At 39.0% G+C, this 25889-nt stretch overlaps 1 protein-coding gene across 1 annotated transcript in view; it reads right to left on the reverse strand.

Moving 5' to 3' along the window:
- Window positions 1–25889, reverse strand: part of nr3c2 (nuclear receptor subfamily 3, group C, member 2) — a 96165-nt gene that overhangs the window by 31119 nt on the left and 39157 nt on the right. The window contains exons 3-4 of the mRNA XM_041982703.1: window positions 10022–10149; window positions 877–993 (exon numbers count right to left, since the gene is read on the reverse strand). Of these exons, the coding sequence (XP_041838637.1) occupies window positions 877–993; window positions 10022–10149 (245 nt within the window). The remainder of the gene's footprint in view (window positions 1–876; window positions 994–10021; window positions 10150–25889) is intronic.

Below are 25889 nucleotides of genomic sequence, written 5' to 3' on the forward strand. Positions count from 1 at the left end.
GGCAAAAAATGTGTTAAATTAGACTAGCTGCATGTTTGATGACTAATTAATACCAGGTATCTTTTACATGGTAAACCATTAAGTTCACAAAACTTTCTTAAACTGGAGAGATCAGGCTAGGGGGACGGATGTGTCAGAGTTGAGGCTTACAAAGCCCATCTTGGTATTTATGTGACAAAAATTACCTTATTTGACAAGCAGACTGTTACATTGCATTCTCTAATGTGACACATTTCATAAACCAGTTTTCTATGTATAGTTCTTTAGATAAGGTCAAATATAATGACCACCATGCTGCTACGTCTTTAGTCACTGCAAGTTTTTACACTAACATTTTATTACACATCTGACTAGTTACAATAATGAAGGGTTTCAGCAGAATTCTGTAGTAACATTTATTCTTCTATTTGCATTCAGGCTTAAATGCAAATAGAAGAATAAACTTTGCTTTGAGAGCGAGCATCAACTGGCTTACAGCTTTGTGTATGTCATAGTGACCCTGAAGTGGAATATGACATTAGCTATACATGAAAAGAAAAAAAACACAAACACATTTTCTTTTTCAGCGAATCCTTCTCAATTAGCGTCATCTTCCTTTAAGTGCAACACTGACTTGTCTGCAGGCTTTATTAGAAGACATCATACTATACAGTACTGTAGATCTACACCTTCTGTGGACACATTATGCATATTATGCTCAGATACACTATATAAACACTAACATCATATGACTCAGCATCCCTGGGCTTCTTTTGACTTCAGCTAGACCTACATTTTAATTATCCATCATTTCTTATAAGCAGAGTGAAGTTAAGTCAAAAGTAATTTTGGAGACATGTGACAGGACAAATTTGGAATGAGGTGGTGACTCCTCACCTCCAAGGTTCATCCCAGCTTGCAGACACTTCCGTACACGGCATGCGGGACAGTTTTTCCTTCGGATCTTGTCAATGATACAGTCATTTCTCCCGGCACAAAGGTAGTTGTGCTGACCTACAGAAAGACAAGACAACACATCAGTTTGATGGTGACCACATCTGCTGCATGACACAGAACAAATATGGTTCTTTTCAAAGGATTTGTAGAAAAGAGATCTGGGACATAAAAGTGGGAAAGACCAGAGACCCCTAAGATTTTAGGGTTGAAAATTTTAGAAAAAGTCTTTATTTTGCTCTCACCTACAATAATGTACAAATATTACTGTATTATACAATGAACAGCAGTGAGGGATTTGGTGGAACCAGGACACTGGCTGCAGCTCGACTCTTCCTGACAGTGATGCTAACATGGCAAGAATCCCTCCTGCCTCCTGCCTAGCCCTCGGCTAAACCCAATGATCTCCCATTTCAGAGAGCTTCCTTCCGCTCTACTGGCTCTTCACTGTACAGCTACCCCCCACCCTTTTCTATCTCTCCTCCTCCTCATCCTCCACTTCTTTCCTCCTCTACGCCTGCATCTTCATCCCTCCTTTTCCACACGTCTGCCAGCCTCTGAGCACCGTACACCCACACACAGACAGGCTCATGCACACATATAGCCATTCACTCCATCACACTATATGCACACATGCATGAGGGCAAACACACATGCACACAGATATAGACAACGCTGCTCCACCAGGCCAATATAAAAAAATTCAAAATGTTGTATCTGCTTCCATAAAATGAATCACAACACAGCACAGATCACAACAAAGGTCACACAGGCAATGTGTGACCTTTGTGACCCCAAAGGCAAGGCCTACCTCCCTTCAAGCTTGGGTTTAAACTGTGTGTTAATATTATATTTTACGAATGTGGATATCCTGATTAACAAGCAAATGTTTTTATATTGGTGCATAATAATCTGTATCTTGCTGGATCCTCCTTCTTTTTTCTTAACTCCAGACTGCATGTCAGCATATGAGTGCTTATTTGTTTACATGCAGCTTTCTACAACAAGTACATTCTGTGCATTATTTTTGCTGCATGTACAGTAAAGAATTTATATTTGTGAGCAGGACTGAGCAGAAGTTGTTTTCTGAGCTAGCAGGAGTGGTGCGCAGTGTGTCTGTCTGGCTGCTGCCAAAAGCCAAGGAACTGAGCTGCAGGAGGAGAGGCAGCAGCTGTAGCCCCACCACTATTTCTGGCTAAATCACATGACCGTTACATAAGCCCATTTTTCTTGCTCTAAAAAACAGTAAACTGCGACACAGGAAACACAACGCAGCCATCCCCTTCCCCACCCCACCCCCACCCTCCCATGCACACACACACACACACATGCACATACGACACAAACACACACTTGCGCTGAGATAGGCTAGACCAAATGGCGATTCTGAAAACTCTGGAGCTTTCCTGTCAACTGATTTGGCCATTCTCATTAATCTTGTTAATAATTGTTGAAGTGAAATGCACTTGATGAAACAGCCAAAGTCACACTGTGGCGTGATGGTGGATATGCATGTGACAGTGGGTGTATCTGAGAGGGAGAGAATTTATTGATGCACTGTGTTTGCATGCACTCACACAGCATGTTTACCTCTGAATTTATGCATTTTCTTATCAACCTAGCAAGTGGTAGGCTCACAGATGATTGCTGCTTTTTCAATCTCACCTTGAAAAACTGAACAAAAATATTATTTAATGTATTCTAAAATGGTTCCTTTATTACATAATTTGAGGCTAATATGTTTTAAGCACATCCAAAAAAACAAACAAAAAAAAAACAAAAAAAAGTTTTACTGTAAAAAGACTATCCAATGAAAAATCAAACATTCCTCAGATTCTCCATTTAATTTCAGCTTTTCATTCAAATAATGCTTCCACAAAGCAGTCAATTAGAAGAGTACTTTCACAGAGTCCCCTTGCATCTACTTTTAGTTAATGATCTCACAATCTGGCAAAAACCCGCTCAGTAGTCTCAGTAGTCCGTCAGCTGCAGCACACATCAGTTATGAGAACATTCAAATTAATTTAAAAGGAAATAACCATATCACCATTTCCCGTGGAGACCTCACATTAACAATAGTAATCTGGCCTGCAGTCCTTTGGTCACTGGGGCAGATACAATACCAATTTCCAAGCAGAAATCAGCTTTAACCTGACACATGTAAGCAACAAGTGTTCAGACCCCATTCATGAAAAAAGCCTTTCAAATACAGTATTCGTCTTACAACAATGCCTCTAATGTGATTCTGAATGGCATTTGGCAGTGGACGTGGAGTGGAGTGGCAGTGGAGGTTTTTTTCTGTGGTTGCAAGCTGGCCTTGTTCACATGCAATGGAATATAATGAGAGGATTCGCTCATGAATTAATGTCATCTTATTTTGCACTCACAAAGCACTTGGTCTGTTCTGTCATCATCATTCATCTGGGTTTATTCAGCTCAAAATTACAGACACCAAAAAATACCAAACAACCAAAAAAAAAAAGGAAAAAAAAAGCCTCTCAAAGACGTTACCACTAGTCCAGCAGTATGCAAATCAAGGCCTTGCAGAAGCACTGCTTCTTCTTTGGATGGCACACAAAGAGCTGTGTTGGATTAGCTTCTACACAATTATGTTTCCTTGTCAGGAAAAATGAGGTTACAGAAGTTAAAATGGTGTGTAAATAGAAACTGTTATTTTGTTTACTAATGTCTTTCCCTCTACACATGTACTGAGATTTTCCTCATTCTTCTATGCTTGCACTCTGTATAATGCCACTAGTCATTTTTCGGGACTGGATGCAATGTATGAAAATGTGTAATGCACACACAGATCTGATAAAAAAAAAAAGTCTCATGTAAAGACATTATCTTATAAATACACTGTTCTGAAGGATTCATTTAACTAGAAAACAAACAAACAAGTGCAGATAGCTTTCAACCAATTGCTTCATAACTTGCCATACCTCCTTCCTTAATAAATCTGTTTTTGAAAAAAAATCTTTAACAATGCCTCTCTATAGAAGAACCATATTTCTGAGGAATAAAATTTTCTGGGGAGAAATTTTACATTCTGCTATTAATATATGACTTCTTTATGTACAGAGCAAGAGGAACTGATATGCATCACTGCAGCACATCATAATGTTATGTCATGATACTGTATCTTTAAAACGCCGTTAGCTGGTAAAGACACTGATAAAGCCCATCAGATTGTCGCTGCTTATTTGGTTGAACACAAAAGGTGTAACCCACATTGATGTCAAAGAACAAAGGTATCACCAGGGAGAAGGAAGAGATGGAGGTCAGATTATATCCACTGGAGAGACATGAGGTCAGTTCAGGCCAGAGGAACTGAAAGCATGGAGGAAGTAAAGTATGTTATATCATCCCCAATGAGCTAAACATATGGTGTACCTGTCAATGTAACAACAGGCTTAATATGGAGAGAAAATGCAATTTCGTAGTGGTAAAATAATTACTGACTTGTTTCATCAACAAGTAATAAACTACTTTGGCATGCATCAAGAAAACAAATGGCTTTTTACCATTTCCAGCTTTTAACCTATGAGGAATTTATGATTGTGTTTTTCTTTTCATGAGTCAACATCTGGTTTGGGAGAAAAATAACATAATAAAGAAAATATATTATTTGAGGTGTCACATCAGCACGTGGGAAAATGTGACAATAGTATGGCAAATTTCTCTATTTTATCAATTACATGCTGTGTGTGTCTATGTTCTTTCTAAAACAGAAAACAATAGCTATGCTTCATTTACTAATAAATTAATCTACATTGCAAATAAATATACCTTTCTCAGCATTCCTGAGAGTCCTAAACACCTTTTAGCAATGTGGATCACACATGCTTAAAGTAAGCTTTACAGATTTACCTAATGCTGGGCACCTGACTCCTTCTGCTGTTTAGTGCTAGTGATTGTGTTTACATGTATGCCATTTCTGATCAAAGGTTGTCCGGTGTGAGTCAAGCTGGAGTCGGGATTTGGAAAACTCTGCTAAATGGCTGTTCTCCAGCTGTTGTTACATGAGCCTCGTGCACACACAACCTGAAGCGCTCAGGCACTGGAGGGAGGTCTTTACTTCCCCAGCCTGAGCTGAAAAACATGATTGGACGGCAGAGCTGCCAGTCCACACAGGAACTGTGTAAGAGCTGTCCTCAGATAACCTTTTCCACTGGGCTGGGACCAAGGAGGTTTTTAGATTGACACAAGCACCATGAAAAACCATGACCAAGTCAGAGTAGAAAATGAGGCCACAACAAATTTCCCTCTGTTTTATGAGAAATATAAAGCTTCCAGTTTAAAAAGAGATGAGCAGAAACCACTAAAAGCAGGATCAAGTATCACTATGAAGGAGCAAACATGCTAAGACACTGATGACAAGTGAATAATAAACTGGCATGGAGCTCCTCAGACGTGCTCCACAGGGAGTCGTCTATTGAGTGCAGCTGTTTTTTTGTTGTTTTTTTTTTGTTTTAATCAACAAACTAGTCTTTAGCAGAGTGGCTGTAGAGAGAGGCATGCACAAATGGACACATATAGATGTCATTGAAATACAGGTTATACATAATTAAATACTTTGCTCATCTTACTGACCACTCAAAGTGCCTGATATAATCTATTCCCTATAATTCCCAATAATCTATTATGTGGCGCCATGACTGAACCACCAGCCTTTTGATTACTGAATAATCCACTCTAGATCCTGATCCATAGCCGCCTGCAGTACTGAGGAATTCTTTAATTTAATTTAACTTGTTGCATGTTAGTGTAAGACATCAATGTATAGCAAAACTGTGACCAAACACATAGATTAATGTCCCTCTTCTTTATTTATGTACCAGACCATAGAATTTCAATTTATGAAACATTAAGTTTTAGTTTTTCTGTGCAAGATTTTGCAAGTTTTGTTTTTCCTGTCTGTTTAGATCACTGACAACAATCTCAGACAAGTTTAATAATTAGTGTCAGAGTTTTAGTTTAAGGAGATTGTTCCACATTATTAAGCAAGTCACAGGTTCCATGCAGTATGGGAAAAAAGAAGAATCTTTCCGCAAATGAAAAGCATGAAATAGTACAATGCCTCATGAAAGTAATGAAAAGATTGGACATTTTAGGAAAAATTCTGCAAGATCATTGCACTATAAAAAATCTTTGATTTAAAGAGCAAACAGGTTCATTCAGACTCAGGCATATTAAGGAAAGTCTCCATTAGGCAAATGCAGCAGCAAGCAGGTATTTGAAGCTGCTGGTGTTTATGGAATCCCAAGAATCTCTTGATTTGCAGGATACTCCAGAGGCTGCAGTTGTGCATAAAGCTGTATTTCAGCCCTCTTGAGCCAATGCTCACAAACAGAAACGTTTGCAGTGAGCTCAAAAATACACAAAGACTAGTTTTCAAACAGTTTTATTGACTGATGAAACCCATGCTATACTGGATAGACAAGTCCGATGGAGTTCGGGATGATTGGGGGAATGCCACTATGTCCCAACAAGGCTGCAACGTCAGCAAGGTGGTGGTTTTTAGGAATTTTAGGCTGGAATAATGGGGAGTGAGATAGATCCCTTTAGGGTTGTCTAAGGGTGTAAAAAAATACCTCTGCAAAGTGCAGTTTCTAACTGACCATTTCCAGCTGGTGCAAAAAAGCTGTGCCTTCTGCAGTAAAATAATTTGCATTCAAGACAATGCACCACCCCATGCTGTAAAAACTACCATTGAATCTTTGGCTGCATCCTTAAAAAGACGATATATGAGGGTATGTAGCGGTACAGGCAATTCTGGTTTCCTCAACTTAGATACAAGCAGACCCTCTCCAAAGACTTCCACTTTCAATGGATAAGAGTTGGGAAGAAGATATCAAAGAAGGGCTCCTATGTTAACATGTAATTTGATCTGTAAAAATGTTTTATTTGTTTTTAGAAAAATGATTTCCTGCGTTACGCAAAAAAATACAACAGGTGTACATTTTCAGTTCTTTACAACCTATTTAATGTTCTCGATAAGGTTTCAGGTCACCTTGCTATATCGACCCCACCCACTTTGAGGTGGCATTCAAATGTAATCGAAAACGACCTAAACTAAGAGTTGAGTCAAGCTGAATAGAGTACAGCCAAGTAGGTACCAGTAGAAAAGAGGATACAGATGATAGATAAAGCCCCAGATGGCTTGAGGTAAAGAAATGAGCAAACGGGGGAATGTTTCTTTGTGTGGTAGGTGTGTGTATGTATACTGCTGTGAACACTCAGAATGAATTTAGGGCATTCTGACAAACTCCCAGAGCACTCAGCCCCTGATTCAATATATCTGGAGAAAAGCATCAAGGATTTCTGTCAGAATTGCTATGTAGACATTGCAGTAAATTAAGTAAATGTAAATTACCTAAACCTAACAACCTAACCTGACAAGTTTTTGGTACCTAAGCCCAACCAAACATAAAGTGAGAGTCCCTTTCACTTCAACAAGAACCACGAGTGGTTCAAAATTAAGCTTTGTTTTACAATTAGACTAATTAGATGTATCAAACAGTAGAAATCATATAAGCATCTAACTTAAAGCCTACTTCACATGAGCACAAGTTACTTTCTGCAGTTCAGGTAAACAGAAAACCTGGCAGCTATTTTAGAAAATATGGTGTATGCAGAATATTTCATGGGCCTCTGGTTAAAAAGTGTACAACGTTTCAGCTGGCGGTGCCTTCTGGTGATGGAGCAAAATGAAGGGGAGTGAATATTTGTCCTTTTGAGAAGGACTGTAAGGAACAGATTTGGACAGTAAAATGCCCAGGTGGCCAATAGATATACCAAACAGATGGTCTGAATTTAAATAAAAAAAAATGTGGACTTTAAAGAGCTGTGCCAAGGTCCAGTGACGTATAAAAAAAGCTACCTAAGAGTGACTTGTCTGACTTGAACTAAAGGGAAACAAAACTATCCACAATCAGAGAATTTCATCTGATTTGTTGATGACTGCAGAATGCTAACCAGCTCTATAGTAAAGGGCCATGAGCCAGTTAGTGGTCTAATGAGCTACAGCCGACTGAAAAGTTGTGTCCCCTGAGGCAGACTGTGCCAAAAGAAATTAAGCATGGGCTGGATTATTCCTCTTGTACAGATGCCCACTCTCTGCAGTCTTCTTTCATAGCCCGCATGCCAAGTCAAAGTTTTGTAACTTTGAGGGAAAAGAAGAGGAGGAGGAGGAGGAGGAGGAAATACTGTCAGATGGGAGGAGTAGAACGTCTCCTCACGTCCTAACTTACACCTCTCTGGCGCTCACTGCTGACACATCGCTTTCCATCCCTCTCCTTGTTACTTACTCTCTTGGCTCCTCCTCTCTTTATCTCTCTGTCTGTGTCTGACTTTTTCTTTGTCCTTCCTCTCCTCCTCCCTCACTGTATCTGTTTCACTGTCCTCTGTCTCTCTTCACTTTGCAAAATCCTTCTCGCACTATTTTCATCCTTTGCTTCGCCTCGCCTTTCCTCTCTCTTTCCACCTCAGCAGCAGCTGCAGAGAGGTCAAATAAGGTAACCGCTCACATGCAACATTGTTGACATCACAACGCTGCATGGGTTGCTTTCAGCCTGCCCAGTTGCAGTGGTTTGGCTGTAAAGAACAGGAAAAGGCTGTTCCAAAATAAAGTAAAAGAAAGAAAATCTAGTCGGAATAATGAAGAGGCACAAGTAGAGTAATAAGTAACAAAATGGTTTTAATACTATGATTACACAAATGTTAACATTTTTCAACGTACTGACCTGGCTAACATCCTTACCCAGAGTCAGACCTAACACATCCTCTACAGCCTCTCTGCCGGGCAGGCTTGAAGAAAAGCAATGTTGATTCCATGCAAAATCTGGTTTCATGTCTCCTGAATGACAATGTGTAAATATCATCAAAGTAGATTTGACTGGGAATGAGTGCAATTCCACCAATGGTCAGGATAACACCAAGAGAACTTCATGGCAAGCAAGAACTCTTTTACTTTTTTTCCCCTCATCTGAACTAGGTCTGTAAGAGCGTGTTTCGCATTCAAACACTCATCTAAATGAGTTGGGCCAAGGCCTCAGGCAACAGGCACAACATGAAAAGCACATTATGACTGTGGCTTATTTTCCCCGAGCTAAATATAACATAACCGGCTCCTGCTGGAGACTTACTTTCTAATTTTTTTTTTCTGATGCTTTCTTAAGCTCATTCACACTACATAAATGCAATGCTTGTCTTTGATCGTTTTAATGATTTAAACAAAAAAAATAAAAAAGTGCAGATTTACTGCTGAGACTAAATTGTAGTTTGTGGTGTAAATTAAAATAAAAGGAAATAAACTAAGTCCTGTTTGCTTAATGGAATGAGCTTATTAAATGTCTGTCCCCATGTGCTTGTTTGAATGAGCCAATTCAATGTAGGAGTATTGTAGATGAAAAAAAAAAAGCATGAATAGCAGGATAATTTTCAAAGAGAAAAGAAATACAAATCTAGCCATATAGGAGAGAGAAAACCAATTATATTCTCTAAAATTAAACCCCAAAGTTAGCAAAATTTAAAGCTTTTTCTACAAAACCTTCATGAGAAGGAAAAACAAATAAATGTATTTTATTTAAGGCTGGATCAACTTCATCACACCACAGACAGTAAATGTCACATACAAATGTTTGACAAAGAGTGCAGCAGCATGAGCTGTCAGATTGCTGTATCACAAATAATACTTGAAATACCCACAGATGTAACCAGTAGCTTCCTCACACCTTTTCACTAATATGTACTTCCTGATACAGCGTAGCCAATTCAACTATAAAATACTTGAATATTTGAACAAAATCTATAGATGAGTAAATGCAGAGCTGAATTTCCCAATCAGGATAAATAAAGTGAAAATAATAATAATAATAATAATAATTGTGATTATTATTGGTATTATTATTATTATTATTATTCGGAGAGAGGGGGTATTGATATGGTGTGTGTTGATATTCCCATAACATACATCAATATTAGCCCTTCTTAGAAGTGATGAGGTTTCTTTAGTTTCTCTCAGTTCTATAGGCGAACAAAGCTGTTAACCTGTGACATCTTGTATTAGCGTGAGATAATGCTTTACCTTCTACAGCTCTTTTGAAGAACACTTTGCAGCTTCCACATGTCACCACACCGTAGTGACACCCTGATGCCTCGTCTCCACAGACCAGGCACACTTTGGCTGTCGAGGAAGGTTGTCTCAGTGGTGAGCTGAAAAGACACACACACACGAACACAATAGTTTTTTTTTTTTTACAGTGGACATAAATTAACAAAGAATTTTCAAAAGTCAACAACAAATCCAAGGCTGACTGTCTGTTCTTAACTGATGCCCATTGTGAAACTCATTTTTACAATCCAGTGACAGCAGCAGCCCGATGTGGCAAGCCATAAAGATGTCTGCTGACCAAGAGAGAAGGGCTTTGCAATCCTCTGATTTATAGCTCCAGCGAGCTTACAGAGATGACACTGACAGAATTATGGAGGAGATTATTTAAATTCAATAAGCAGAGAGAGACACAGTGCAGGATGTCAAATCTATGTAGAATCCAAACCATTTGTCCCCTTTTCGAGCATGAAACATGTGAGGTACTGGAAAAAGAGCTGAGTGTTGGACTAAAATAAGAGGAACCACTAGAGAGCAAAAGTGTTTAAAGATCAAAGGTGTACTGTAAGCTGTAGCGCGAGTAGCATGGCATGTTGTTTCTATTTACTCGACCACAATCAGCAGTAGAGGCAACAGAACTGATGACAGTCTGCTGCATTTCCGCCTGATCCAGGAATTTGTTTACTTTGGCAAATTTACCTCTTTCACCACTGACTGATTCCTACAAAGGCACGGCCATTAAGGCGCAGGATGAACAGCATGTTGTTACCCATGCAGTGCTAAATAGGAGATTTAGTTAAGAGTTCCTGTAAATGAGACGTATGGATCATGGTAATGAGTAACAAAGTTCTAAATTTAGTTAATACAGGTATGTATTTTGTGAATACAATTACTTAATGTGGCAGAATCAAAGCATTTTATAGTTCTATTTATAAAAAAAGGAAAGGACTTGCAGGATGTATTTTCACCATCACAGAACTGGTCACCTACTGGTTCTGGACATAAACATGAGCTGTTCCACATGTTTCCAAGTGGCTCCATTAGGAAACCAAACAACAGGAAGACCTCAAATAAAAACTGTGATCATCAGTGGACATCTGCTATTTAAAAGGGAGAGACAACGGATGACAGCATGTTGCTTTGATACATGCATTTAGCAGTAACATTAATGGGGTCTTCACAGATGCCTTGTGCACTAACTTATATCATCATGGATATTACAAGCCGGATGGTCCCTCTCCACTAAAGCCCGGAGGACGTGTTGTCCAGGATTTACAAGGCTGTTCTCTATGTTGTTCTGACATGTTGTTTCTTTAAATGGTGGAGTTTCATTTTTCTTTTACTTTGGGAGAAACTGAGGTGTTTCTGAAACTAGGCAGTGATTTCCACCACAAAACTTTGTCTGCATTGAATTACTGCATTGAATGCAGTGTTGTCTGTGAATGTAGATCACAGCCATCATTTTCAGTATTTTCCATGTTCAGATATTTCTCTGAAATCCCTGAATACATAATTGCACAATGAATGATGAATTATAAAATCCTACCAAATGTATTGAAATTTGTCACTGTAATAAACCAAATATCTATTTGACACTTTGTTCATCCTTTACTTCTGGCAGTGACGATGCTTTATAATTTAATCACCTTTAATAGTAAAGTGTTAAAAAGCAACAAACTGAAAAACTGACACCCTTCAAATGTTATTCTAATGAGGCCTTTTACAGAATAGGGAACCTCTCGCCTAGACCTCTGTGGACAAATGTGCTAATATGCACACTCCAGTCAGAGTTCTGACCACTACTGCTCATTTTCACATATTAAGATAACTCATTCAGTATCTCCATCATTTTAATACCTTCTCTCACCTTTCATTTAATGTGCTAAACATGTTTGTTTAAACCATGAGACCCACTTAGCTCCCTCTGTGTACTTTCTAGTCTTGCCTTGATCTTCCTCTGAGCTTCATTTGTTGACTCCATCACTATGGTTAAAGCTATCAAAGTACCTGAGCTGGTGCCACACTGGGACCCATGGTTGATTTCTTTTCAACCCCATGCTCCTGTCCATTGTAATGTCTAAACTACCTACTGGATATGTGTCAGATCCCATGGGACCTGGAGGATCCCAATGCAACAATCAATTCCCATCTTTACTTCTAAAAAATTTCTTTTTCTTTTCTTTGTTTTTAAATCGACTTGCGTTGCTAAACTTGGCAAAACATGTTTGCAAATCACTGCTGTCTGTTTTTATTTACATTTTTTATAGTGTTACAGAAAGCATTGAATAGCTTAAGATTTGCTGTATAGTGTCAATAATATTGTGGTTTGTTGTCAGCAGAGAGCAACAGTGCACAAACTTAAACAATAAATCATAACAAAAATATATATAAAAAAAACATCCTACGGTTTATATCATGCTGTGGCCACACTATAAAAAGTTTCTCATTAAAAATATTGCTCATGATATAGATTTTGTGGGTGAGGTCACATAACATGTAGATTAATAGTGTGAGTAAAACTGAAGCAGATCCTTTATATATGGCACTTATGTATATTATTTGTTAATGGAATGCTGTGAATCAGTTTTCTCACAGTAATTACCAATAATTATAGATTAAAGCTTTCTATGTGCATAGTTAAGTATAAGCATGTACAAATATGGGAGGCTATACAGTGCAATCTTGGATAAAAACATTTCACACACACAAAACACAAAGAGCACAGCATGTAGATGGGTACAAAGAAAGAACACGTTGTATCAAAACATTAAAAGTGGCCGCAGCTTCCCCTTCTTTTCTGAGCTAATTACCTCTCCTCCATCTCAATCAATAACATGCAAGGTGATTGTCTGGTTAACATTCTCCGTACATCCTTCATCAAACCAGCTGCCAAGCTCTCTCACTTCCTCCTGTCTGTGTCTCTCTCTTCTACACACACATTTCCTCCAGGGGACTAGCTGGAAAGGGGTACAGCAACAGCACACTCAGATACAATCAGGACCACTGATCTAATTCCCTCTTGTCCATCTACACACACATTCAATTTGTTAGGACGCTTAGAGGAGTCTCTGGTGAGGTGTTTGTCTGACTTGATCTTTCTGGCACCGGGCTCCACGGTTTCAGCTAAAGTGAGTGTGTGTATGTGTGCAAATCCAGTCCATGTCAAGATGTGTTTTTCAGCATGTTAATGCACTGGATACTCCCCCATACGTTGGTCTTTTCACACCATCACAAAGCAGTGTTAAGAAGGAGAAAACACAAGCCAAAAGAAACAGACCCGGAAGGTTTTCAAGCCAAGAGCAACACGGACTGCGGATGAGAGATCCCTCAAAAGTATCCCTTCGATATCAAGCTACTGGTCAACCCTTTAATAGTGCCGCACATTAAAACCTCATTGCTGTGTGCCAGCATGCCTGCCTGCTGGTCAACCAGCAAGGTGACTTCCCCTCCCTCAGAGAAGTATATAGGTCATTCACTCTCTGCTTATGAAACTGGAGCAGACAGGCCAGGCTGCAGTGACTGGGCACCAGCAACAGCTGCCCAAAACTTAGCACAAGTGACAAGCCATTCCCCCCAAATCCTGCTTTTTTCAGCAGTGGGAAGCATTCAGTAAATGAAGTAAACTGTAATGATACCAGTAAAGTACTTTAGGAGTTTTAGTAAATACAGACTTATTTTGCAAGATAGGTCTGGACTGGGACAGTGCACTTACTGGAAGTGGTGTGTAACTTTGACCACCAAGTCACAGCAAATTATTTTCATTTCTCTTTAGTTTGTCACTTTCATGGTTTTCAATGTTCCAAGGTCACAATTCATGTCTCTTTCAGTAAGGCCTTAAAATATGATGCATCACTAGAAGTGACATGTTGTAAAAGCAGTTTTTCAAACAAGTAGTTTCTGCAACCTTGTGGAACTCATAATTACACCAAAAACACAAAGTCAGAAAGCATAAGTAAATACGAAGAGATTACACTGAGTCGTTCTAGATGTTGTGTGGGGAGGAAGCTATATTCTTACATACCACAAACAATATCTGTAAAATAGTCTTTAGCACGATTATACTACAGAAAGTTCCACACGTGTGTAAGGTCTCTTTTGTAAACTGTGTCTGTTACTTCGTTCTTCATGACCCCTGTCTTCTCTATTTCTGGGTACAGTCTCAGACCAACTCAATGGGACTGACTGCACAGATCAAAGGTCTCATTCTTTGCTCCAGTTGCTTTTTTTTCTCTTCCTACAGAAACCCCAGGGCAGCAGTTTCATTGTTTCAGTCTCCTTTCATCTTTAAAGATAACACACAAAGCTAACAACTGATTTAGTTACTGTTTATTTCTCATGAGGACACTGATAAGTGTGAGTACACAATGCCTGTTTTTATCCACCAATATTTACAAGAGAACAAGAAATCTACCAACACTCATTGCCCCCATCACTGCTTATCTGGTTAGGGAAGATATTAATGAAATTACAAAAGGAATGTCTGTATTTCGCACGCAGCTAGACGGAGCCCACAAAATGTGTTAGAACCAGAACACTGGACAGATGTTTGGGCTCAAACTGGTCTCATGGTTTCCTACGAGTGATTCAAATGTCACACAGGGAGCATTCTTTAAATGGTTCAAATATCTCCACTCTCTCTCAGCTGTATGAGGGAAGTTAAATCACAGCCAGCCAAGACCAAAAACGAGTGCCATCTAAGACAAAGATTTATCAGAATTCAGAACACTGTCCTGAATGAGTGCACTTTATTCACTCTTGTTTTCTCTTTTCCTTTTTTTTTGAAGGAGGGGGTGTCTTACGACTCAATTTCTAACCTTTGTCGAACATACAGAGGCATAACAAGAAGGGTTGTTTGCTGTAGGAACTCAGCCATCAAAGAAAACTTACAAATTATAGATACAAAGGAAGTTATTATGGCTTTATAAAGATAACTTCATTAAGGGTGAATAATTGGGCGTGAGACGGCTGTATGATGGCCAACAAGCCGTCATAGTTAAGAGTGAACCTTGTGACCCATATAAGTACATCAGCATGGCAGCGTCAGTAAACAAGCAGCTGAACCATAGACAGAGCTCTGTTGTGTAGAAAAACAATGTCCTCATCATGCATGTAACACTGCCTGACTCACATGCACAAGTGTACAGTACTTTGTTTGCACTGCTGTAGAGCTAGCCGCCCACTGTACAGATAAATATGTGTGTGTGTGTTCGAGTAGACACACCAACTTGCTCACTGTAGAGGCTGTTATCACAGGGATAGTTCAGATTAAGTGCCTCAGCCTCCCTGAACCTGCCCTTCATGAAAGAGAGGCATCCTTGACTCTGACAAAAACGAAAACACACACACACAGCTTCCATGCTACGGTACCTCTCCACAGTCTGGCCTGCAGTTTTTATGTAATACACACCTTTGCTCACTAAAACAACTTATACCAGACTGTTTCAAAGAATGTTTATGTAACACAAACTTGCTATGTTGGAAAGGTAAAGGTAGATTAGTTAGAAAGAGGACAAAAATGGCTTACATAACTATGAGCAGACAGTATGAACATTAGGTTGACACCCACTCACCACCTCTCAAAGGGAGAAAGGTCTTATGGGTAGTGTTAGAGAGCCACTAGGGATTTATTTTTCCTGGTGAAGGTGACCCTGGCATTGGGCAGAGTACCTGAGCATACAGAAATATGAGATTTCCTCTTTGCTTGGCTTGTGTTACACTTGTGTTAAGGTTACAGTATAATCTACACTGAATGACTTCTACTAAAAAATAAATACATACCCTTAAGAAGATGCACATAATGTAATTTACCCATTTCAGACTTTAGAATATATTTTTGGTAAAAACAAAAAAAAAAAAAAAAGAAATAAAGTTGATAAGGAGTCAAAACTAAATGTTTATCAAGCTATCTTACCATTATGTTAAATGCATTTTACACAGAAAAAAATAATTTTTTAATGAATCTGGTATTTAAGACGCAAATGCGCTCCTCATTTTAAATTCCAAGCTGCCATGTGATTGTCACCACCCACCACCATGCTTATGCCTCCAAACTTTAAGTGACCTTCCCCATAATAGCAACACACAATTACCTTTCCCCTATAAATCCACTCCTGCAACTGTAAACAAAGAAATGAGACAAGTCTCAGAAATGCACACACAGTCAGCCTTCTTTAAGAAGCTCATACTGGCTTGGTCGATGGGCGGATACAGACTACAGTATCATTCTGATCTACCCAGTATCCAGTTTGTGCTCAACATGTCTGAAGCTGTACTTGCCTTCAAATTCCACAAACAGTTATAAACAACTTCACAGCCGCTCTTTGTTGTAGCTTAAACTTTTCTACAGTGCAGCTGCAGCTGAATAACCCTTACAGACCTTATAGATACTCTGGCTGCCTTCAGGGCAGCAGGAGTATAACTCATGTTGCTTTAACTAGCTGAGGCTGTTGACCGTTTTAACTCCACTTAAATCACTAACTGTCTCACTCCATGATTGAGATTAATCACCTGTAATATTTTGGACAAGTGTTAAAGCTCATGAGCAGCAATCTTTGAAAGATGTGGCAGGGAGTTATTATCAGATGGGAGGGATTATCATGGATGGAAATTCCCTTAATTCATGCCCATCAAGGGCAAAAGGACTGCTGCCTTCCACGCATAGTAAAACTAGCCACCAGAAGCTATTGTTCATAATTTCTTTGTAGCGTGATAGAATTTAACTCTAGTTAAATGTGTCCTTATATAAATGTGTACTTTTCACACAGCACACAAAACTTTGGTGAAACAAAAACCAACTTCTAGCATGGTGTTACAAGACAAAAAGTTAAGTGTATGGGGTCAGCACGCCCACATGTTAATTCTGACCATATGCAGTCTGAAGAGTTCACAAAGTACACAAAGCGTGAACCAGGCACAAGATCTTCACTACTGCTCAATTTAAACACTACTGCTAATTCTTTAGACAAGTATTTATTTTATCTGAAAAAAAAACACTTGTAAAATGTACTGAAATGCACATCAATAACTGTAGGAAAGGAAATTACTAAAACTACACATTACAGTACAAAACAACATAACAGAATTTACTATGTTCCATTCATCCTCATGAAAGAATCCTGCTATTCATTTCTGCAGCTTTGCAGCAGCTTTGACATAATTGTATCACTATTTTGATGGACAGTGGGGAAAAAAAAGTGCCCTTTGCTGCATTTAAAAACTGAAGTTCTTCATGAGCTTGACTTTCTGGGTATAGCAAAGAGTTTTCAAGATCATTTAGGCTGGAAACGGAACCAGCCATGAAACAGCTGGGAACACAGCTGACATGCTGAGAAATATATTATTGGGCATCAGACGTGGGTGCTTTTAAGGCATGGGAAATCAAGAAACAATGCAAACAGGAGGCCGATAATAAGCACAACATGCTCAACGCATGAAGGCACACAACATACCAGCTCACTGACTTAGATCACACTGCCCTCCTGAGCGTAAACTTATGTGATTGCAACAAAAATAAGCATGGTGGTTAGTGTAAATCTAACTAAATATACAAAAGGAAGTCTATTTTCAGTACCTTTGTGAATAATGGCTCAAAATGGACCACTTCAAAGCAACCTATTTAGTTAGAGAACAAAATTCTTTGATTTTTGTTGCACGACTGAACTTTAGACCTGACCTCCCAAGGTGTTGATGTTTCAGCTGTATTTACAGCTTACTTTGCTCTCTTCCAATAACTTCACACATTACTTGGTACCATACAAATATGGCAATAGGCAAACTTAGGTCCTGTTGCACACACAGGAAGTGACCTCCAAACTCAGCTTAGAGGCCCTAGGACATATGAGAAAAACAAATCCCTAGACGGGGAGATTATCTTTAAGGGATCAGCCCTGACCTGAGCCACCTCCACACTTCACATTCCTTACCTCGATTCTCCGCTTTCTAGCAACAGCGAACACACAGCTGACTCTGATTTATGTTGACTTTAGATGTGACCAGCAATAGTGTAGTCTTCCCAATAAAGAGAAAATAAACTATGATCTAAAGGTTGGTATTTAAATTCCAAAACCTTAAAAAATACATGAGCCAAGCTTGTGAATCCAGAGTATTGAAATGTGCCAGAAAATATTTTATTCAAAAGATGACCTTTTCTTTTCCCCTGTGATTCAAAAAGGCCTCACTCTGAATGTAGGTTAATGTACACTGGCGCTAACACATGTTGCCAGCAACCCTACGCATTAGCTGTCACATGTGATCATCCTCAACACCCACAAGTCATTTACAATTCTGCTAGGACAAATGTGGAAGAAGCGCATGAAGTCCAGTGCAATAGGAGTTGCTGCACACACATAATATAGTACATTAAGATATACACTGAAGTGTGAACTTAGATGTGCGGCTATCAAGTGGCATCAGCTTGAGATGTTTACTGTATGTATACTTAATAGTCAAGTGGCTCACGAAAGTTACTGGGCATGAAACCACAATCTCAAGAGGTTGGCTGTGTACAAGACCTAAAGCCCAGTCCCTGATTGGCCAAGATCCAGGTGTTTAACACCACTGCACACATTCTGCATGTCAGCTCCCTGGAGCTGCTCTCCACTCAGCCTTTCTATAGTATTTGACAGGTTCAACAGCAGCCTCATACCCAGGTATAAAGTCTTTCCCATGCTCAGCCACTTAGTCAAACTGCTGTGGACAGCAACTATCAGGAGCCAATCAAGTAATGACCAAAAATGTGCAGTCCAGGTAGAACATCAACACTATAAGCAAAGAAATGTGGATTTATACAGAAGCTGTGCATAGCTCGTCGGTTTGCCTACATATTGAGTAACTGCACAGAAACCTAATGAGGCTATTACATGTCAAGCCATCACTGTTTTGCCCTTCTTCACATTATTATGTTCTCCTGTTTTTCTATTTAAAGGAATAAATTAGAAAAATCCTAAGCATTAAAGTCAAGTAGAAAAATGCATATATACCATTTAGTTTATAACTTCTCTGCCTAGCTCTGCTCAGCTATGCAAAGTTCATTTTGATAGATGCCAGATTAGGTGAAAAAAAGGCAGGGAAATGGTGAGTGATTATTTTAGAAAAAAAATAATCTGCTCAAAAGTAATGGTTAAAAACATTTTGGTTTTTTTTTCTCCTTTTACTTTTTACCAAGTGTTTAAGGTAATCTGCTATTTCAAGGCAAAATGTTGTTTAATTTAATAGAAATTGTACTTGTAATGATCTTTATACTCATATTTAAAAAATATAACAATTCCATTGTGGGCAATAAACAAACAAATAAATAAATTGGACAATATAATTTAGCGAAAACTTTCTGTTTATAACATACCTGAATAGTCCAAATTTACAACTTATATAATACAAAGTTCTTCATAGAACACATAGCAAAGGATAAATGATGGTCAAGATGGGTCTTAATCACTTGTTCTGCAAACAGTGCACAGGTAACATAGCAAATGATTACATGCACTTCTGTGCACCTGTACAAACACGTCTTTGTCTCCAGAACACCTGGCCTTGGAAACGGTACAAGCACTGATCCGTGGTGGTTTTGTCTGGGGTGGACTGGTCTGGTTCTTGGGCAGAACTCTACCAGGAGGACGTGAGTGGCTCTTTGGACTGCAGGGCACTGGCTCTCTGCACAGCCCATCGGGCCTGCTCGATGTCTCCTGTGCTGCTTGGCTCCTCTATGGTGCTGGGGAGGTCTGGTTGGGGCCTCCTCTGCAGTTCTTGTGTTCGCTCTCCTGGACTCTGTACTATGTGGACCTGCTGGATCCTTGTGTCTCGGACAGATTCGTGCCTTCTTCGAATGCTTTGGGGTTGGACCACACCCATGCCCACAATGTGTCCATATTAAGAGGGGGATGGGTAAGGTGAACTAAATGGTAGAGCGGATAGTTTACCTCTACCACATGGTTGCACTTGCACGCTCACATTTGCATGCACACTGAGGCGCTCTCTCTGCAGGTACTCTTGATGATTATCTATTGCATTCTCTTATTTTGCATAATTTCACCCACTGCCAAATTTTAAAAAATGCCAGAAACAGCATGGGTTGGGGTGCGAAATGTGGGGTGATCAGGGCGGCGGAGAGTAGGCGGGTTGGAATGATTGAATGACAGACAGCAACTCAGTGGCCACAAACAAGATGGAAAGTGAGATTCACAAAGCATACGTGAATCTCACGCACCTACATACCTACGCTACAGAGTGGTATTTGAGGTGGAAGAGTTTTCCCCTCCAGAATCTCCTTAGCTGCACAAGAACAAGGTGGTCCTGAACCGTATCAGTCTGAGCTTTTAGTGCTGGCTTGTCAACAACTCCAGAAGCTCTGGAAAGCTGTGGAGACTCGTGGCAGGTTGTGGCAGCTGCAGGAAGTGCCGCTATAAGTTGCCAGCAAATCTACAGCATATAAGTGCACATCCATTCATATGCGTGCTGGACGTGTTTTTGCAAGGCAAGACGAGTACTGTCTGTTTGCATCTGGAGGAAGGGGGCTTAAAATTTTCTCGTTACGTAGAGAAGCACCAGCACGGCTCAAGTACGGCTCTACATCACAAAAAACAAAACCTGGTTTTACCTTTAGGGGGCATTATGAACCATTTTTGACCCCACAAAATCCTGTTTTAAAGACATAAAAAGTTTACAGTTTTTATCAACAGTATAAGTGGTTTTCATCACAATTAAGTAATACTGTGTTGTTTACAGCTCAAAAAACACATTTTAGGGTGCACTACCCTTTTAATAATAAGAAGGAATCAACAGCAGGCCAGATACAAAATGCCTCCCTTGGCACAAATTGGCACACAGACCATCGTTTTGCATGTCATGACGCTGGAAAGGAAAGGGTTAAAGAAAATAAATAAATAAAAAAATAAAATAAAATGACTGGATCCAGATGAATACTGAAAATTAAATAATCACCTCTGAATCTTATAATGTATGTTTTGTGTTATTTGCTGTTCAAAAGTTAAACAGTAACTGAAACTCAATGAATAATTCCCCAGTGATTGTAATACTTGAAAAATGTTCCTTATACTGTGTATACTCACCTTTCACTTGTAAGAAAATGAACAATATCTAAAATCTGAGGTGGGAAACCTGCTTGAAAAAAAAAAATGGCCCACTGTATTTCACTGAATCTGACTGTGCAGTAACAATAAAGCTGAATCTAAAATAAAAAAAAGCCCTAGCAGGAATGGCAAAAGGAGGTTGTTTCTAGCAATGTTCAAGACTGCTTGTTTAAATGTAACATTTTTCAAGTTTGGTTGAACTGTGATTGATAAAAACCCATCAACTATAAGTGAATGTGATGAGCAGTCCTAAAGGATTATGAGTTTGTCCAGCAGCAGTGGGCCAGCTCATTGAAAATATTATTTTCCACAAAGGTCAACTCTCCAAGTCTGACCTTACAAGCACAAAAGGTCACATACATGTGGTACAAAATAAGAAAAAAGGTTAAAGGGCAAAGACATGATCAAGAGTACAAACACATACACACACACAACATTGGTGTTCATCTCAAAAGGATTACGAGCCCAGATGGCCACTGGATGAACAATGAAACACCTGCTGAGAGACATGGTGCAATTAGGTTGTTCCACAAAAACTACTGCAAAACAAAAACCTTATTCGAGACAATAAAGCAAAAAAAGGAACACGTATGTATGTGCTAACCTAACTTTTACATTAAGTGTTCTCTAGCCAAAGCTTCACATACCTAACAGAATTTCAATCTATGCTGGATCTTTTGAAAATTTCTGCCTCATGGAGCACATAGTGTCACTGTTGTGTACTACAAGTTTACTTCTATCTAGTCTTAGTTCTACAACCCTGTTCTTTTGAGGTTTGGTTTTTGCTCTGTAAAGCAATGAGATAAAAACTTAAACATATAAGTCCTAATATTAGGTGTATACAAACTGCATTTGCAGTAAAGGTCAGTATCATTTATGTGAATCCTTCTCACTTTGTTCCTGTTACAGTTAAGTAAATCATATATTTCACACCTGTATTGAAATAATGAAGCTGTCCTGTATGGATGCTGTCCTCTGAGCAGGTGCAATCTAACATTAACAATTACCCATTCAAAATGGTCTTATTTTCACAAAAAAAACATTTGTACTGTACTGTACTGAAGTAGCCTAAAAAGGAGGAATATGTGTACTTCTTAGTCACATTTACAAGAAGTAAAGCTTGGATGCTTGTATAAGATAATGAAATGTCTCCTACAAGGATTTCTATAGTAACGCTTTAGGCCTCGTCAGTTTCCTCATGCTCAGGTTTATCTTTACCACAGTGTATTTTATAGGTCACGCACAGTGTGTTTCAGAAATTTTTAGAAGTAAAGACATTTTTTTCCAGTGGCTGTCAGCTCTTTTTCCTGTGCTTGTACTGTACACAACACATATGGTAGCCCAAATTCTTTTTTAAAACAAAAGCTCAAAAATAACATTAGTCCTCATAGCCTTGGCTCAGGTGAGAGTTGCCTCACAGGTGTAGTTGACTTTTGATCTATATTTAATAAGGTGAAACATTTGCAGTGGTGCATGTGGCTGCCCTTTCAGAGCAGGCGCCCATGCCACTTTTTTTTTCAGCTGGCCACTGTGCTGCACCGTTGCTGAACTGATGAAAACAAGGTACATTAAAAGACTGCAGAAAATGTTTGAAGAAGCTTTGAAGGTGCCACAGCAGGTCTGTTTTACATTAGCTCATGCTTTTGGAAACAAGTTGTTACAGTGATTGAAACTGGATTTCTTCATCTTAGGATATTTCTAAAACCAAATGAATAATAATTGTTTGTTGCAGCCTTGAAAACGGAATCCAGCTGACCTATTTGCAAGTGTTCCCTTTACACATGGCCTCAATATACTATACTTACAGTAAACGTATGGAGTGAAAGGGAAATTGTCTGACTCAACTGTTCTTGCCATCTTACTTCAGGCTAGCAGTCACATGCTATGATGAATATAATCATCAACAGTCCAATTAGGCACATGACCACACATATGTACTGTGTCCCACCACATTGTAATTCCCTTCACGCTGCAGTTTTAATAAATCATAACATCAGGCTTTGCCAGTGAGATGCTCTGTTCAAATAAACCATTCACCAAACCAAATACTCCTGAGGCTCAGAATATCTCCCACATTTTCCATCTGACAAAAAACTGTTGATTCAGGGTTTTTTTTTCTCCTTCCTGTCTCCCCCTGCTGCTCTTCCCCTCACTATCTTGTGAGCACACAACCTGTCATTGTTTGACGTGAATGAATTTAAAGATTATGATACATACAGGATTTTTTGAATAAATATTTAAGAATGAGAGACAAGTCTCAGACGAAGAAAGGGGAAATATCACAAAAATGTACAGTAGTTTATTTGAAAGATGTGAGCTGGTTCTGTTATAAGAAATATTAAAAAATAAAGGCATTAAACCAGAGTCTTGCATTTCTAGAGACTGATCTTTTTTAATAGAGAGTTCTCATGATCCAGTCACGTGGAGTTGATTTTTAAAATATTTGAATTACTTTTTGTGAGCAGCAGTTTAGTCTCAAGTGACATAGAGAGCTCTTGAACAGAAAGCCTTGGGGATTTTCAGTGCGAACAAAGAATTCCCTATTGAAACGCTGCTTTGTGCAGCAGGAAAACTGCTTGTAGCTGTACATTCTCTATCTATTCACTCTTCTGCTTCACATGGCGAAACCCGTCAGTGCTAATGAGTGGCTTTACAAGAGGAAATAGAGCGTAATTGTTCATCTGAGATACTAAGACTTGGGTGGAATTGGGAAAGATGTCTGTCAATCTTACTTCAAGTGTTTTTCCTTATATACCTGACTGGCACACCACATACATATTTCTGACACCATGCACTGCACAACATGCTGACTCTTCTCTATGTGCTCTGCCCCCAGGATCTGTCTGTCCACAGAGGCTTCACTAGAGGACCTTTCATCACATCCAAGTTAAAGGGGGAGGCACGCGTATTTCATCAGAAATTATGGCTAAAGCATAAAAACTCTGATTATCGTAAATTTAGTGGAGGTGCCATGCTGTTCTAAGCAGATCTGTCACTACCAAATCCTCTCGGGAAACAGAGGTCATGATTTTTAACTAGAGCACCAATGCAGCACAGTAGCTTTGCTCATGTGATGTTCATCTAAACAGGCATCTACAGTATTACTGTGTTTTACTCAATAAATTATTGACTCTCTACAGTGGAGACAGAAAGTTCTCAGATTTTTTGTCCAGTTTTTTCCCATTTTGTCAAATTCTCTGACACTCTTCTATTACTATTATAAGTGGTAGTATTTACATACATGATTCTCTATAATGACAAAAAGAAAAACAGGTTTTCGAGTATGAGTCTACAAATATTAATGAATAAACAAACAAAAACCAAGCAATATATCCCAATTGGTACTTGCATAAGCATCTTTGGCAGCAATAGCCGCCTCAAGTTATTTTGGAAATAATCCTACGGGCTTTGTAGACCATTTCTTTGAACATTTTTCAAAATTTTGAAATATTAAGCTTCAACCAGTTTGGATTGTTGAAGTTGCGCAGCCATTTTTTAGGCTTCTTCAGAGATGCTCTAAAAGTTTGATGTTTAGATGTTTAGTATGTGAATTTTTATTCCAACGTGAGATCCCTCTGAAAAAGGTTTCTGCTAAGAGGTCTATTTTTTGTACATCAAAAGTTTTTTTTTCTTTACAAAAAAAGGGAAAAAGCATTTTGATATAATTATGTTGCCACCACTGGGTTTGACTGTGTCAGTTGTGAGCTACTCTTTTTGTCTTTATCCATTGCACTATAATAGCACACAACTTTGCTTTTTTTTTGTCAAAGTTAACTCTGAAAGGTCTTTACTGCAGCTGCTGCTTTCACAGTACCTCTGTAAACAATCCTGCTTCCTCAGCTGTTTTGTTGGAGCCTCTCTACTCCTTCATATCTCCTCTGTTCCAAAAAACAAACTGTGAGCATTATCCTTGCAATCTTTGCCTCCCGCTGATGAACTTCCACAAATTTAAGTGGATTAAAGCCATTTGTTGAAAAAGTCAGTTTGCCAAAGCAGAGCCAAACAGCAACATTAGCTACATGCAGAATACTTTTATTTACTATGGTCATGTGATTAACTAGTAATAAACACTGTGTAAATTAATCTGACTGTACCCTCTCTCAGTCATCAATGTGAAGTAATACACTCAATGTTGATTTAATGGGTTTAGAATAGGTGCCACAAAACAGAACACTGATGCTGCATGTAATTCACAGAAACTCTTTTTCACAACTCCCAGTCTGTATTTCTTTGTCCTTCCATCTTACCTGCATTTAAAACTTTACTCACAAGGATGAGGAAACTATAGAGTTTAGCCATCAAACAGCTTATGAAGCTGTTCTGCACTCTAAGACACTTTTAGTCACAGCAAATCTATGCAAAGAAACAGCAGTGGACTAGCAGTAAATAAAACCCATTTCAGCTCTGTGTGTGCTGTATTAGCATATATTTCCTCTGTCTGCATCCAGGGTAAAAAGAGATTCGGTTTCCCTGGTTCTGGTCCATTGACATTAATTGACACAGTTTGTGTAACACAGTGTGGGTGATAGACTAGTTCTCATGGACAAGCAGGTTAATATGAAGCATACAAGTCAGTGCATTTGCAGAGGTAACTTCAGCTTTGCTTGGGAGCTTTCCTTCAGTTATTTTTTTCCTCTCACATGAACACACACAGTCCCTTGGTGGTTTGTTTCTCCTTCACTCGTTCATTCTCCCCTTTCCTTCTGTCTCCTTTTCCCACATCAGTTGTCTCACATATTTTTTCTAGTTTTCAGTCTTTA

This window comes from Melanotaenia boesemani, chromosome 4, assembly GCF_017639745.1.
Source record: "Melanotaenia boesemani isolate fMelBoe1 chromosome 4, fMelBoe1.pri, whole genome shotgun sequence".
NCBI lineage: Eukaryota > Metazoa > Chordata > Actinopteri > Atheriniformes > Melanotaeniidae > Melanotaenia > Melanotaenia boesemani.